Source organism: Zootoca vivipara, chromosome 8 (assembly GCF_965207765.1).
Source record: "Zootoca vivipara chromosome 8, rZooViv2.hap1.1, whole genome shotgun sequence".
Taxonomy (NCBI): Eukaryota; Metazoa; Chordata; class Lepidosauria; order Squamata; family Lacertidae; genus Zootoca; species Zootoca vivipara.
The window spans coordinates 43,829,933-43,844,635 of NC_142591.1; the positions used below are offsets into that span (position 1 = coordinate 43,829,933).

Below are 14,703 nucleotides of genomic sequence, written 5' to 3' on the forward strand. Positions count from 1 at the left end.
CCTTTTTTCTTTTTCTTTTACAGAAACCATAGTCCATTAATGAGTTTTGGGGCCAGCTTTGTCAGTTTTTTGGTAAGTGAGCACAAATAGTCTTGCGTTCCTTTGTATTGTATTGTATTGTCTAAATAAATTAATGTGATGCAGGATATATGCAGGGGGTCCAATATGCTTGCAAGGCCATTTTTCTCAAAACACAACCACCTGCCTATCAGCTGACATCACTGGAGGACATGGAACAGGATCATGCTCATGCAGTCAAGGTAGCAGGATTTAATCTCCATTCATCAGTGGCTCAAAAGTGCTGTTTAGAGTAACTTGTGCACTTCACTTGTGAGTGGGCAGGTGGCAGCAGCAGCAGGCAGGTAGAGAAGAATACTCCACTGTGTCTCCTGACATCAAGTAACAGGTGGGTGACCTGTTGACTTGCCAAATTTGGCCTGCAGTGGGTAGGGCAGATAAGGCCCACCCATCAGATCCTTTTCGCCACTCCTGATCTAGAAGTATTTTAATGTTGGTAAATTCTGCACTTGGTAGTATGATACAGAATTATTTAATTTGAAAAAGAAGGTTCATTGTTAGTGGCTAGCAAAAACACTTCCAAAATTTTGTGTAACCTGGCTGCACATGCACAGTTCATGCTGGCTGTGCTGCTAACTTAGAACTTTTACTGCATATCATCTTCTAATAATTCAAACATACATTTAAAAAATAGCTGTGCAACATCTGATGATAAACTCTAGTTTTAAGACAGACCTGTTCCTTCAGTAGCACAGTGAATTGTTTGGTCGTTACTACATACTAGAGCAAATTAAAATAGGTAACTTTTCCCCTTAACCATCCTCTGAGATGCCGCTGATAATGATGCATCAAGCAAAGTACACCCTTGTCCATGAAAGCACATGCCATGATAAATGTTGTAAAACTTGGTGGTTTCAGGTAAATAGTGAAGACAGCAGAAGCTTTTATGGCACCTTTAGACTAAGAATGTGCATATATACTAGTCCTACTTTCTTCTGTTGTTGAATTTACCGTGTTTCTCATATTATAAGACATGTCTTATATTTATTTTTTCCTCAAAAAAACACACTATGGCTTATTTTCAAGGGATGTCTTATTTTTTTCCTCCTCCTCCTGCCGTGGCCAGCATTGCTGCTGTGCCTATCACTATGTCTTATTTTCGGGGTATGGCTTATATTCCTTGAATGCTTAAAAATCCTGCTATGGCTTATTTTATGGGTATGTCTTAAAATATGAGAAACAGGGTACATGGGAAGCTAAGAAGTATGGGGCAAATCCCACTTGCAGCTGTGTTGACATTTTTGCTAGTGTCCCAGTAACATCAGCTGTCATGTCAGGGAAAGGCTTAATGCAGTATATTTTCTTAGGAATAGCTTCCTTTTGGTTTGTATAAATAAAAAAACACACACACACACCAAAAACCCTTGCTTATCTGAGCTGGTTTGCTGAACCAGTGTAACACCACAGCACAGCATCATTGTGCCCTGAAAAGCTTTTGCTTAGTTACTATTCTAAATATAGCTGCAGCACTTTGCATGCCTGTGTCATTCAAAACATCCATTAGAAAAAGCATTGGGAAATAAATTTGCTATATGTGGGAGCTGAGATGAAATTACCCTATCCAGAAGTAAAGGGGTAAATATTTTGCTTTTGACTTTGAGGCATAAAAGAGATGGTAGGTAGGTAGGTAGGTAGGTAGGTAGGTAGGTAGGTAGGTAGGTAGGTAGGTAGGTAGGAAGGAGAATCTGTACAAATAGAAACTATAGAAGTAACAATTACAAAGTGTTTGTGTAACATTACTTCTCTTTTCAGCAAACACAGTATCACAGTAATTTCAGTTCAATTGTGTATGAAACACCCAGTTATGTTGGGAGAAGCAGATAACTATTTTAATTTGTGATTTTTCTTGGACTGGTTCACACAACACTGAGCCTTGGCTCAATTAGACCGCAGAACATTGTTTGGACTTCTGAACCTGCCCCAGTAGACAAACCATGGGTTGTTTTCTGACAACAAACCATGATGTGAAGCCACAGTTTTTGTTTGTTAAAAATATGGTTTGGCATTGTATATAAATTCAACAGCCTTGCTTAAGCATTATTTATTTGCTTAGCCATTATTTATTTGGCCACCCCACCCCAGATACCTGCCAAGCTATAAAGGCAGAGTTAATACCCTGGGTGTGCAGCAGGTTTGGATGAATCCCAAGCTGAAGTGGGACACTTTGGAAGGCTTGTCCATGGTGTTCAGTTGGCAGTGGCAGTGGCAGAGTAACACTTGGCCATTGAATTCTCCCCCCACCAAACTCACATGCACATTTACTATGGCAGGCAAGAGCAGCAATGATATGCAGTAGATCTCCAGCCTGCTATTGTTGTTGTTGCTCTTTTTGTAGAGCAGCACTGGATATGCCTCTGCCTGAAGCTGTACTGGAGATCAGCTTGTTAGGCATGGAGACAAGGAGGAGATCCCAGAGGATCTATCAGAAGTGTTGGTCAGTTTAGTTGAGGGCAATATTACCTTTAGCAGCTCTGATAGCCCCACCACCACCAGACAGCAATGTCTTGGTGGTGGGCTCCTGGGGAGAGCAGGCATTGTCATCAGTGTGAAGAAATACTCCTTCAAATACCCACACACCCTAATACTTGTCCTGTGTAAGTCCTCCAGAATGAAGGCAGAGATACAGAAACGAAGGCAGAAATGTCAGGGCCTGTCTGGGATCACTTTGAAGTGGGTTTGGATCCCAGCTATGGTACCTCCCTGCATTGCAGGAAGAAGCTCAGCAGGGGGAAGATTCCAAGCCACAGCACCTCTAACAGCCTTTGAGTGCACCTGTACAGGCAGTACCATCACTCACTGTCCGGGAAGAAGCAAAGTCTGAGAAGTTGGGTAGTAAAAGCAAGAGGCAAGCAAAGTGAGAAGTTCCCCTTTCAGTCTCAAGCTCTCCCAACCAAGATGCAAAAGTGATTTATGGATGATTTGGGGTGGGAGAAGTATGGGTCCATGAGATGGAAATTTACAAACATTAACCCAAAAACAAGGGCTCAGCTTTGAGCTGAAGCACTCCCAGACCCAGATCACCTGGTTCCTTTGGGTGGAATGCTGGGATATCAGTGTGAAATTAATAATAACAATGGCAGCCCTGGCACTTCTGCTACTGCTTGTCCTGCTTCCGGGTAGCAGAAATAAGAGTCCAAAGGACTGAACAACCTCAGTTGCACTGGAGTAATGCGGCAGTTTGGGAAGCGAATTTGCCCTTGGAAAGGTGTGCTTTGTACCCTGTTATCCTAACATGAGGACAAATTTTAAATGTGTAAAAGAATGAGTGCTATGCCAAAAATAAGATGAATTACTATGAAAATTCAAATGAGACAATGGCTGCTGTGTAGTGTTTGCTAACTCCTGTTGTTTTTAATTTGATGAAAGAAGACTTTATTTCCCTTGGAAATTTTCATGGGAACATCTGTTTTTTTAATGGGAGTTTTGGGAGAAAAACAGAAAATGTGGATGGATGGACAGTGGGCATTCGGTTAACATTTCTTTTAAAATGGCTGGGCAGGCACAGCTATCATGATGCTTAGTAAGTTCTGCTTGATAGGTTTATAATGAGAACAGGCAGTAACACATTTAAGCTTGGTGATGTGTATTCATTTATGTTGGAAAGTGGTTTGATTATTTCTTTTTTATGTCTGTGTTAAAAGCCTGGAAGTACAAGGAGTTAAGTTGTAGGGAATATACATGCTCTTATCAGGAATAGCTGAACTGTAAGCTGTTAAAAAGAATTCCATGATAATTTTGACAGGTCATCAAGACTAATAGCCAAATATGAATATTATATACAGTGGTACCTCGGGTTGAATACCCAATCCGTTCCGGGGTGCCGTTCACACCCCGAAAAGTACTCAACCTGAGCAGTGATAGCGCACATGCGCGAAGCGGCGATAGAGTGTTTCTGTGCATGCACGAAGCGCACAGAACCCAGAAGTAAACACTTCTAGGTCCGCAGAGTGCAGAACCTGAACGTACTCAACCCGCAGCGTACTCAACCCGAGGTATGACCGTATAGGGAGTTTGCATGCTACAGAATCTTCATGCTCTGTTGGAAATACGTGAACACTGACATTAGTTTGCATCTAGTGAGAGTAGAGCACAATCTTCTAGTGTCTTAATATTTAGACTCTGTGTCCTCACTCCCAGAGTCTCATATGGTGGTCTCCTGATGTTAGCTGATAGCTGTATCAGAGTAAGTACATGCCATATGGGAAAAGATTCATGTTCTGATGATGCATTGGAATGGCCAATCTGATAAGTACTACGTCCAAGATTGGAAACCTGTGGCTCTCCAGGAGTTGTTAGACCACTGTATTAATCATATCTCACTGCTAGCCATGGTGGCTGGAGCTGGAAATGGAATCAAACAGCATCTGGAGGGCCACATGCTCTCTGTTCCTGAATTACAATCATGGTAGCAAAGTTAATTGTGACCTTGGCCATTACATTAAGTGTGTAATGATTCCAAGAAAGTCTTCAGTTAATTGTATATCATTTTTCCATTGGGAAGCCTTCATCCCAGTACTCTTTTATAATACTTATTCAGTGCACAGTAGCTAATGGTTAAATTTTTGACTTCTCATCACATTTTCACAGTGACATTTTGAATGTATTGCTATGGGTGAGATGCTTATATGTCTTAGATAGTGAGCTTATTTCAAGTGCTTATAAAACTGTTATACAATATCCTTAGATTGTGCAGCAGTAAGCAGGTTTAGATTAGGTTGTCACTTTATGATTCAATAGGGGTGTGTGGGTTTTTTATGTTTTAACAGAATGCCATGATGACTTTTGAAGAAGAAAAAATGCAGCTGGCGTGTGAGGACTTAAAAGCTACCGAAAAACTGTGTGAGAGTGAAGAAGCAGGAGTTATAGAAACCATTAAAAACAAAATTAAGAAGAATGTAAGTGCAACATTGCTAATATGTTAACTAATGTGCCCCATGCTAATATGGCACCTCCTTTCTAGATATCTGTCTGATGGCGGAGTGAAGATTTAAATCTTGGTCTCTGAGGTCCTTGTCTTACATTCTACCCATCATCTCTGTGATTTACCACTTTGTAGAATCGTCAGGATACATAACCGCCATCTGTTCAAATAGGCATCGGTATCCAAGCTTTGGTCTTTGGAACTCCAGGCAGGAGATCCTAAAGGCTTTATTTTGTCACAAGCTCCAACTTCAGACTGCTTATGGCAATTGATAGATAAGGTCTTGGCTTCTGGTTGTCATGACAAAAAATGTAGCCTGATATGGATAGTCTTGCTGTCCTAGAAGCTTTCTTTCAAGCGCCACTAGGCATCTCATTGGTAGATATTGGCCATCTATAATAGTTTGGCTTTCTTCTTTTTGTGAAGTGTGTTCCATTCTATTTGCTAGCCCTGCTGAGTTGTTGACAGTGGTAGCTGACAGGGTGGATTTGATTTAAATCAAACTGATTTAAATCACTAGTCAGTAAGGCTTGATTTAAATCATAGTTGATTTAAATCATAAAGACTAATTCTTGCTGGTATAAATTTAATATGCAAGTAGATGAAGATTTTTAGAATAACAACTTTTCATATTAGTTTTTTTATCCCCAGTTTAATAGGTTAATCATTCATATTTGGACAACTTTACTGTTGTACTTAGGAAGGAGAAAAATAATCATTACCTTAATAATAACAATTTAAATAGATTTATTCAACTGAAACAATAACATTTCAGCAAATGTTATTTGCTTAAACAAACATCCATGTTTGTTAACTAATTTGGCTAAACAAAAACAAAATATATATATTTTAAGAAACTTAGACTGTCAGCCCAGCCTACACATGAAAAACTTAAATACTGTCCACTCCAAACAATCAGAAAAATATTGTTTCTATTCTATTCACTGAACTTCTTGAAACTTAGCACTGAAGGGGTTGCTTCTGTATTCATAGGTTTGTAGAACAATAGGATTAAGGTCTTTTTCTCAACTCTGTTCATGTTATAACATTTTTGCTGTGAAGAAGGGGCATGTGATCTCTGTTGAGTCAAATTCAGTTTTGAGAACTGCAAAAGTAAACCAAGCACCTGTGATAATATCTTGTAGGCAGAGAAACTGCCCAATAATCTTACAAAAACCTCTGGAAGAGCATGACATTGTGAATGGATTAATGGAATTTATTTACCCCCAAAATTAAACATATACAACCTTATACTACATAATTAAAAAACTAATCTTTATTTCATGATGGAATAACCTTTGGATGGTAATATGTTTTCCTCAAAAAGCATTTTATTTAAAAAAATCCAATTTAAATAAAAAAAATCCGATTTAAATCAAAAAAATCCGATTTAAATCAAAAAATCCGATTTTTTTGATTTTTTTAAAAAAATCATTGATTTTTATCCACCCTGGTAGCTGATAACCCCTGAAACCAGAGGGACCATAGCTACAAGGCCCCACTCTTGTTAATCCGCTCCTATTTCACTTTCCCTTGGTTTCTGCTGCACCCCATCTCTGTCCATGAAAGCCTGCATCCTCAGCCATGAGAACTAAATAGAATTTCTGTTTAGGAAAACTCTAAATAGAACTCCGCAGTGGCTCCTGGTGGAAGTGGAATGCTAACTCGATGAGGCAATTGCCCAAAATCTCAAAGTGAGCAGAGGGTGGAATATGAGCATCAAATATCACACCTTCCAAAGTAACTTGCCCTTCAGTTTCTCTGAAACAGTAAAATCTTACCCAGATTCTTCCCCCACCCCCGCAACACCCCAGACAAACTTATTTATCCCCCCCCCCCGGGAATATCTCATTTCCCCCCCTCTTTACCACTTGTGCAGGCCTCCTCCATTGAAGCCTAATCCTTTCCCCTCACTTTCCCCACACTAGTTTAAAGGCAGGTCTTGGAGAGCAAAGAAGGTGTATCTGTTAATCCAGATGTTACCAATTACCATTGAATTGCAGGTTCATACAGGTATTTGCAGTGTTGTGACTTGACAGATCTGTGTGGATCTCTGCTTACCTTTGATACTTGTCTATGACTGCAAAGCCGACACTTGTAATTGAAATGACATTTGAAGCACATGTTTTTGCACTTAAAATAAATTACAATTAATATATTACTGTTTCAGATGGTATAAGTTAATAGAGGATTTCCGCTTCAGTTGCCACCACCTGTTGTATACATGTAGTTGGCACGTCTCCTCTTCAAAACCAGAATGATTAATTTTGGCTAGTAATCCTGCTGAAGTATCCCATGGATGCTGTTTGTCTTTGCTAGTTCAGTGGACCAGTGCAACACTCTGCACAGTCTATAAATAATGAAGCTTTGGCTTCCCTTGAGAACATCCTGCATTATTAATGTTGAGTGTATAAAAATCTGAGCGGTTTGTTTAGTTTCACTATTCCATATATTTTTCTAATGGGAATATGAGGAGGTCTTTGTTTTCCAGTAACCAGTGTGCAAATGCACCATCCATCATCTTTTGCAGAGCGGCAAGGGTGGGCAGGAACTTTGTGGAGAGGAACAGCAGGCAGAACACCCTGTTAAACTCAGTGCTCACTCCTCAGATTATCACTTTTTTTTGGTAAAAGACATCCTCTGGCACTTGAATAAAAAAAAGGTGATATATATTCCCAACATTTTATGAAATCTATGAGCAGGTATTACTGCTTGCTTTTCTAATCCATTCCTTTTAAAACACTCCTGCATATGCATTTACGTAATAGAATCTGATTATTTATGCCAAAGCGAACTAAAATATGAAGCTAACCATGGCTTTATTTGAAGGGTTTCTCCTTTCAAATCAGAACCAGTGAAGGTGGTGAAGGTCCTGTTTGAGTGCCTGGAGGTGGTTGGAGGATGGATGGCGGTTAACGGATTGAGGTTGAATCCTGACAATACAGAAGTACTGTTTGTGAGGGACAGGAGGCGGGCAGGTGTGGAGGACTCCCTGGTCCTGAATGAGGTAACTGTGCCCCTGAAGGACCAGGTGTGCAGCCTGGGAGTCATTTTGGACTCACAGCTGTCCATGGCGGCACAGGTTAATTCTGTGTCCAGGGTAGCTGTCTATCAGCTCCATCTGGTACGCAGGCTGAGACCCTACCTGCCTGCGGACTGTCTCGCCAGAGTGGTGCATGCTCTGGTTATCTCCCTCTTGGATTACTGCAATTCGCCTACATGGAGCTACCTTTGAAGGTGACCCGGAAACTGCAACTAATCCAGAATGACTGGGAGCGGCCGCCGGGGCCACATAATACCGGTCTTGAAAGATTTACATTGGCTCCCAGTACGTTTCCGAGCACAATTCAAAGTGTTGGTGTTGACCTTTAAAGCCCTAAACGGCCTTGGTCCAGTATACCTGAAGGAGCGTCTCCACCCCCATCATTCTGCCCGGACACTGAGGTCCAGCACCGAGGGCCTTCTGGCAGTTCCCTCGCTACGAGAAGCCAAGTTACAAGGAACCAGGCAGAGGGCCTTCTTGGTAGCACCCGCCCTGTGGAATGCCCTTCCATCAGATGTCAAGGAAATAAGCAGCTTTCCTAATTTAAAAAGATATCTGAAGGCAGCCCTGTTTAGAGAAGCTTTTAATATTTAATGCTGTATTGTTTTTAATATTCGATTGGGAGCTGCCCAGAGTGGCTAGGGAGGCTCACCCAGATGGGCGGGGTATAAATAATAAATTATTATTATTATTTATTGCTACTGCCTCTCATCTCCTTCTATGCTTCCACAGAATAAGAAAATGATTTCAAGTAAAGGTTGCAATCTCTGGAATGGGAAATACAGTAGATATGCTTGTTTCATGGTTCCAGTAATGAACTTTTTTACCTGCTAGAGCAGAAGACAGGAAGTATGTACGCACACTTTCTGTTGGATGGACAATACATTCCTTATCATAATGCTCTTACATATGAAAGTATTCCTCTGCAACATATGGAAATTGTACAATATTTTTAGTTTCCAAACATACAGACAGTTTTCTAAATGTGATAGGCAATTCTCTTTTGTTTCAGTGCTTTGTTAGAATTCCACACAGTTTTTGTGTGTGCCCCTATTGGGAAATTAAAGACCACCTTGTTGCAAGGGAGAATATGTTGCCTGAGTTAGAAGAATTTAAGATTCATAGGATGTTTCTACCCTACTTTCATGGCTTTCAAACAGGTTGATGGCCGAAAGGCTACCCCATCCATGATTGATCGACTGCAGAGACAAATCATTGTAGCAGACTGTCAAGTTTATCTTGCTGTGCTTTCTTTTGTGAAACAAGAACTCTCGGGTGAGCTCTGACTTCTAATATTAAATCTTTATTCTGAATCCAGTGTGTGTGTGTTTTTTTACTTTCTTGTGTCACCTTTGGATATTAGGAATATTTTAAATAAATCTAGTGCATACTGAAGAAATACATGTATATCTGATTATTTTTTGAAAACTAGTATTTCAGTGCAAAACGTAGCACGTCTATATAAGATTGCTCTGCAGTGCACCTCTCATTTTTGACCTTTATCTGTCGATGTGCAGGCCAAGGTGAGACGAGGACTATGTATTTGCCACCCCCCCCTTCCATGCTTACTGCAGCATTGCTGAACAAAATTGTGTAAACACTTGCCTTGTGGTGAGCCACACGAGAACCAAATGTGCTATGCAGCAGAAAGTGGTTGAACTGCACAGTCTTGCAGTAACTTTAGCCTCTTAATAAAGCTGAATCATGGCTGTTGGTCAGAATGTTTTTATTGCAACAGACAGCTTAATTTTTCATAGCTTGGTAGTTCTAAAAAAGAAACTGTTCCTTCCTTCATTGTTTACAGCCTATCCAAAGCAATTGGGAATGAATAGTGACTTAACCATTGTAAAGATTTATGGTTAGAGTTTGCATGCTACATCATTTTTTTCTTTGGGCCCTACATGTCCCCACATATTCTGAGTCCCTTGGCAGAATCTTCCGAAAACCAGAATCTCCTCTTAATATCACATACTAACTGCTTAGTTTCTTTAGTCTTTTTCTGTTTTCAGAATCCCTGCATATTGGTTTGAGCACATGTATAAGTTGGAAAGGTTTTTTAGGTTTTAGTCCATTAAGCAGATCCACTAGCACAAGCACTTTTGACTGTACGATGGGAATTCCCTTCCCTCTCCTCACCCCCTTGCTTCCCTATATCTGAGGAGGGTTGGGGGAACCCCCAGAACTTATTTAGGGGGCCCACAGGAAATGAAGTTCCGTTGCATAGCCAAAAGTGCTTGTGTTAGTGGAACACTTTGTGTGTTCTACAGTTTTTTTCTTGTGGGGAAAGGTATAATAAGTTGATGTTCAGTATTGATGAATGACTATTACTAGTATTATTATTTATTAAATTTCTATACTGCCCTCCATCCAAATATCACAGGGTGGTTTACAATATAAAAAAACAAAAATACGTACCTGAATAACAAACACAAACAATACCCTAGACCACACACAGTTTAAAAAGTCATACATAGATTGTTTAATTAGCCCAAGGTCTGGGAGAAGAGAAATGTTTTTGCATGCCGCCTAAAGATGTACAGTCAAACCTTGGCTCCCAGATGCCTCCGTTTTGGAAAATTTTGGCTCCCAAACGCCGAAAACCTGGAAGTAAATGCTCCGGTTTTCAAATGTTTTTTGGAAGCTGAATGTCCGGCGCAACTTCTGCTTGAGTGCAAGGAGCTCTTGCAGCCAATTGGAAACCGTGCCTCAATTGTCGAACATTTCGGAAGCTGAACGGGCTTCCGGAACAAACGAGGTTTGACTGTATAATGAAGGTGCCAGACCTTTCTGGGGAGAGCATTCCACAAACGGAAAAAGGTCTGTTCTCATGGACCTTTCATGGAGAAAGCACATGAAGAAGGGCCTCAGATTATGATTGCAGGGTCCAGGTCAGTTCTGGGACCATTATTATGTTGATTCTCTGTTTGGAAAAGCTGCTGTCTTTGGCTGAACTCTTTTCTTTTCTCTTCTCAGCTTATATAAAAGGTGGGTGGATCCTTAGAAAAGCTTGGAAAATCTACAATAAATGCTATACAGACATTAATACACTTCAGGAATTATATCAGAAGAAGATAACTCAGGAATCCTTGACTTCTTATGCTGCAAATGATAATCATGTTGCTGCAGAAAGCATAACGGAGGATTCACTAAACCGTCTGAAAGGTGCTGTTAGCTTTGGATATGGACTTTTTCATCTTTGCATATCCATGGTGCCCCCAAACCTGCTCAAAATCATCAACCTGCTGGGTTTTCCTGGAGACCGCCTGCAGGGGCTTTCTTCACTGATATATGCAAGTGAAAGTAAGGACATGAAGGCCCCTTTAGCTACGTGAGTAGCTATATTGCAATGCTTTGGTAAATAACTTAGTACTGAAAGTAAGTAAACTGCAAGTCAACGTACGTTAGGAAGCGCTCTTGTATTTGTTCTTTTCATTTTATCTTAATGGAAACATCACCAGATAAAGTTGTTGCTTGGTGTGCGATGGTTTATGAAATGAGAATCTGGCTTTTAGAAAGATTTTTAATTCACCAAGGATATATTTTTGTGGCCTCAAATGCTTACAAATTCAAACAACCCAGATAAAATGCTGATTGAAATAAACAGCTCTTAAGGCAGTAATAATTTGGCACTTATAAAACTGGTTTTCAGTAATGTTGTATAGAATTTCTTATTTGTGTCTCTGATTCTGTGTATTCCAATGATGGACCACATTTCTCAAAAGCCCTGAGTGATCTGTGACCAACATGTAGAACTCCTCCATTCAGGCTTCTCCATTCAGCTCAGTGGAGAGAATAGTTATGCCCAATCCATAGCCTCCTTTAGCATGTAATAGCCCTGTGGCAAGGACCCTCTGGTTCTCCACAGTTGCAAGAAGTATTTGGCTTGAGGTGAAATACTATAAATGCAGCCTCCATCCAGTGAAGCTATTGGAAAGATTTGAATGATATTAATGAACTATATACCACTCCACTGAGCCTAGGGCTTGCTGATCAAAAGGTCGGCGGTTCGAATCCCTGTGATGGGGTGAGCTCCCGTTGCTTGGTCCCAGCTCCTGCCAACCTAGCAGTTCGAAAGCACGTCAAAATGCAAGTAGATAAATAGGAACCGCTACAGCGGGAAGGTAAAAGGCGTTTCCATGTGCTGCTCTGGTTTGCCAGAAGCGGCTTTGTCATGCTGGCCACATGACCTGGAAGCTGTATGCCGGCTCCCTCGGCCAATAATGCGAGATGAGCGCGCAACCCCAGAGTCGGTCACGACTGGACCTAATGGTCAGGGGTCCCTTTACCTTTACCTTATACCACTTTTACCTTTTGTAGAAACATATATTTTTTTGTTAAGGATTTAGCTGGTGTTGACTTGTGGCCTGCAAAGTTGGGTCAATGTTGGTTTTTATTTTGCATGGCAGCTATTAGTTTTCATTTAGAATTCTGGTTTAACATGTTAATTCCAATTGTAGTCTATAATTCATATTTTTTAATACTATGTTAGGGTTCTGGATTGAGAAATACTGTGTGTATTCACTTCAATAAAAGTGGAGCTTTGTATGTGCAAAGAGATGCATACTGAGGGCTACCTCTTCCTCTGAAATGAAGTGGAAAGCCCCATAATGCAGGGGTGCTGAGCTGTTTCCTTCTTGTAGTACACTGTAGTGTTAATTACATGTTGTGTGCACAAGTGGCCTTTGACTGGAACCCTAGACATCTCTGGCACAGCTGGAGGAATAAGTTGGGCATAGCCTGAGGTGTTCTGAATCTTTTACTGTTGCTGATTATGTGGTGAATTGCAACCTGGTTTTAAGTATGTGGCTGGGAGGGGGGGAATGTTTGCTTGTTCTGTTGCATAATGAATGGCAGCACAAATGCACACTTCCGTCCTGCCCTGTGTGTGTGTTACTGTTGGATTGTGACCTTGCTTAGAAGCATAAAAAGACAACCCACCTTACTAAAGGCAATGTCTCCTCTTGCTGTGATTAAGGTTTAAATTAAGGTATTGACATAATGTTGGCCTGGCACAGGAAAGAGAGAGAGAGAGAGAGAGAAAGAAAGAAAGAAAATCTTTTGTCAGCATCTCCTCATTACAAAACCAGTTAGCATCATGATTTTTGTGTGTGTGCGTTTCTTTTCAGATTAGCCTTGCTGTGGTACCACACTGTGGTTCGTCCTTTTTTTGCTTTGGATGGCAGTGACACCAAAGCAGGATTGCAAGAGGCTAAAGACATTCTCCAGAAAAAAGAAGCTGCTTATCCAAACTCATCTCTCTTTATGTTCTTCAAGGGAAGAATACAGCGTCTAGAGGTACTGATAGACTTCTCTGTATGACCGTAATTCTGCAAGATTTGTTGAGTCAAAACCATTTCAATAAAAGAATGTCGATGCAGTTGGCCTATCCATAATATAGTCAAGAGATCAGTGATGGGGGGAGTGTTCTATTTAGCATGAAACATGGCTCACTGGACTCTTAAAAAAAACAAAAAAAACTGAAAAGCAAGTTTATAGAGCTCATGGGTGCAGAGAATATATCCAAAATGTGTTGGCAAAGTAGAGGTTTTCCTTTGGCAAAATGGTAACATTTTTCATATCTGGCTGCTGCTCTGTTGGTAGCATTAATTCCTGTCAATCCAGTGTCTTCCTGACCCCTTGTGGGGGAAGAAGTAAACTGTTCTGAAATTGTACATGGCTAGCTAAAATGGTGGCAGCACGACAGTGGCCTTATTCATGTGCAGTGTTAAACCATACTTCAACCATGGTTTAATGAGAACCAGAGTCTGCTAGTGAAAGCTCCTCGTTTGTGCCTGCTTTGCTCTTACTCAGCTCCTGTTTTTGCCATGCCGGGAGGAAGAAAAACAGGAGGGTGGCTTAGCATTATGTGTAAACCAGTGCTTGTGGTTTGTTTCTCTCCAAACAAACCAACAAACAAACTCTTTGGAGAGAAATGAACCAACAAACCTTTGTTACAGCTGTTGGTTAATGAGAAGAGAGCTTAACCTGGTTCATACGGCACACTAATTCAAACTTTGGCATAATTCAGTACATTGCAGCAGCTAAAATGACCAGAGAACAGCAAAGTTGCTGTCAGCTCGTGTCCCATACATTTGTGCAATCTTGCTAAGTCAAGTTAGTGTGTTCTGTGAACTAGGCCTGATTTGAGTAGCCAGCTGATGTTTGGGCTGCAGGCTTGCAGTAAAATCACACCAGACCATCCTTGCTTCCAAACTCTGCTGGAGGGCTTGGAATTGTAATGATAGAACTAGTATTTATTCATATTTGCATTTTGATCATAGTATTTCTCTCTCTCTCTCCTTAGTGTCAAATCAACAGTGCCTTGACCTCCTTTCATACTGCTTTGGAACTGGCAACTGATCAGAGAGAGATTCAGCATGTCTGTCTATATGAAATTGGTATATAATAAAACTAATATATTTTCTTATTGCTACTGTGTTTAATCACTGCTGCTAGAGCTTGAATGAGCAATATTGAATTGTGTTAGTAGTATGCATTTTATTAACAAGAACTTTAACTTCCAACTGGAATCATCCTTGGAAAATATTGTGTGTTCTGTGTGGAAATTATATAATCATGATCATTTGTTGGTCAACAGTCAAAGGGAAAAAATCACAGTTCATTGGTTTACCACACTAAATTTTCCATTGATGCATAAAGA

At 40.5% G+C, this 14,703-nt stretch overlaps 1 protein-coding gene across 1 annotated transcript in view; it reads left to right on the forward strand.

The window, feature by feature from the left end:
- Positions 1–14,703, forward strand: part of TTC39C (tetratricopeptide repeat domain 39C) — a 40,433-nt gene that overhangs the window by 14,223 nt on the left and 11,507 nt on the right. The window contains exons 2-7 of the mRNA XM_088676297.1: positions 24–72; positions 4,845–4,973; positions 9,203–9,317; positions 11,016–11,370; positions 13,169–13,337; positions 14,347–14,440. Of these exons, the coding sequence (XP_088532423.1) occupies positions 24–72; positions 4,845–4,973; positions 9,203–9,317; positions 11,016–11,370; positions 13,169–13,337; positions 14,347–14,440 (911 nt within the window). The remainder of the gene's footprint in view (positions 1–23; positions 73–4,844; positions 4,974–9,202; positions 9,318–11,015; positions 11,371–13,168; positions 13,338–14,346; positions 14,441–14,703) is intronic.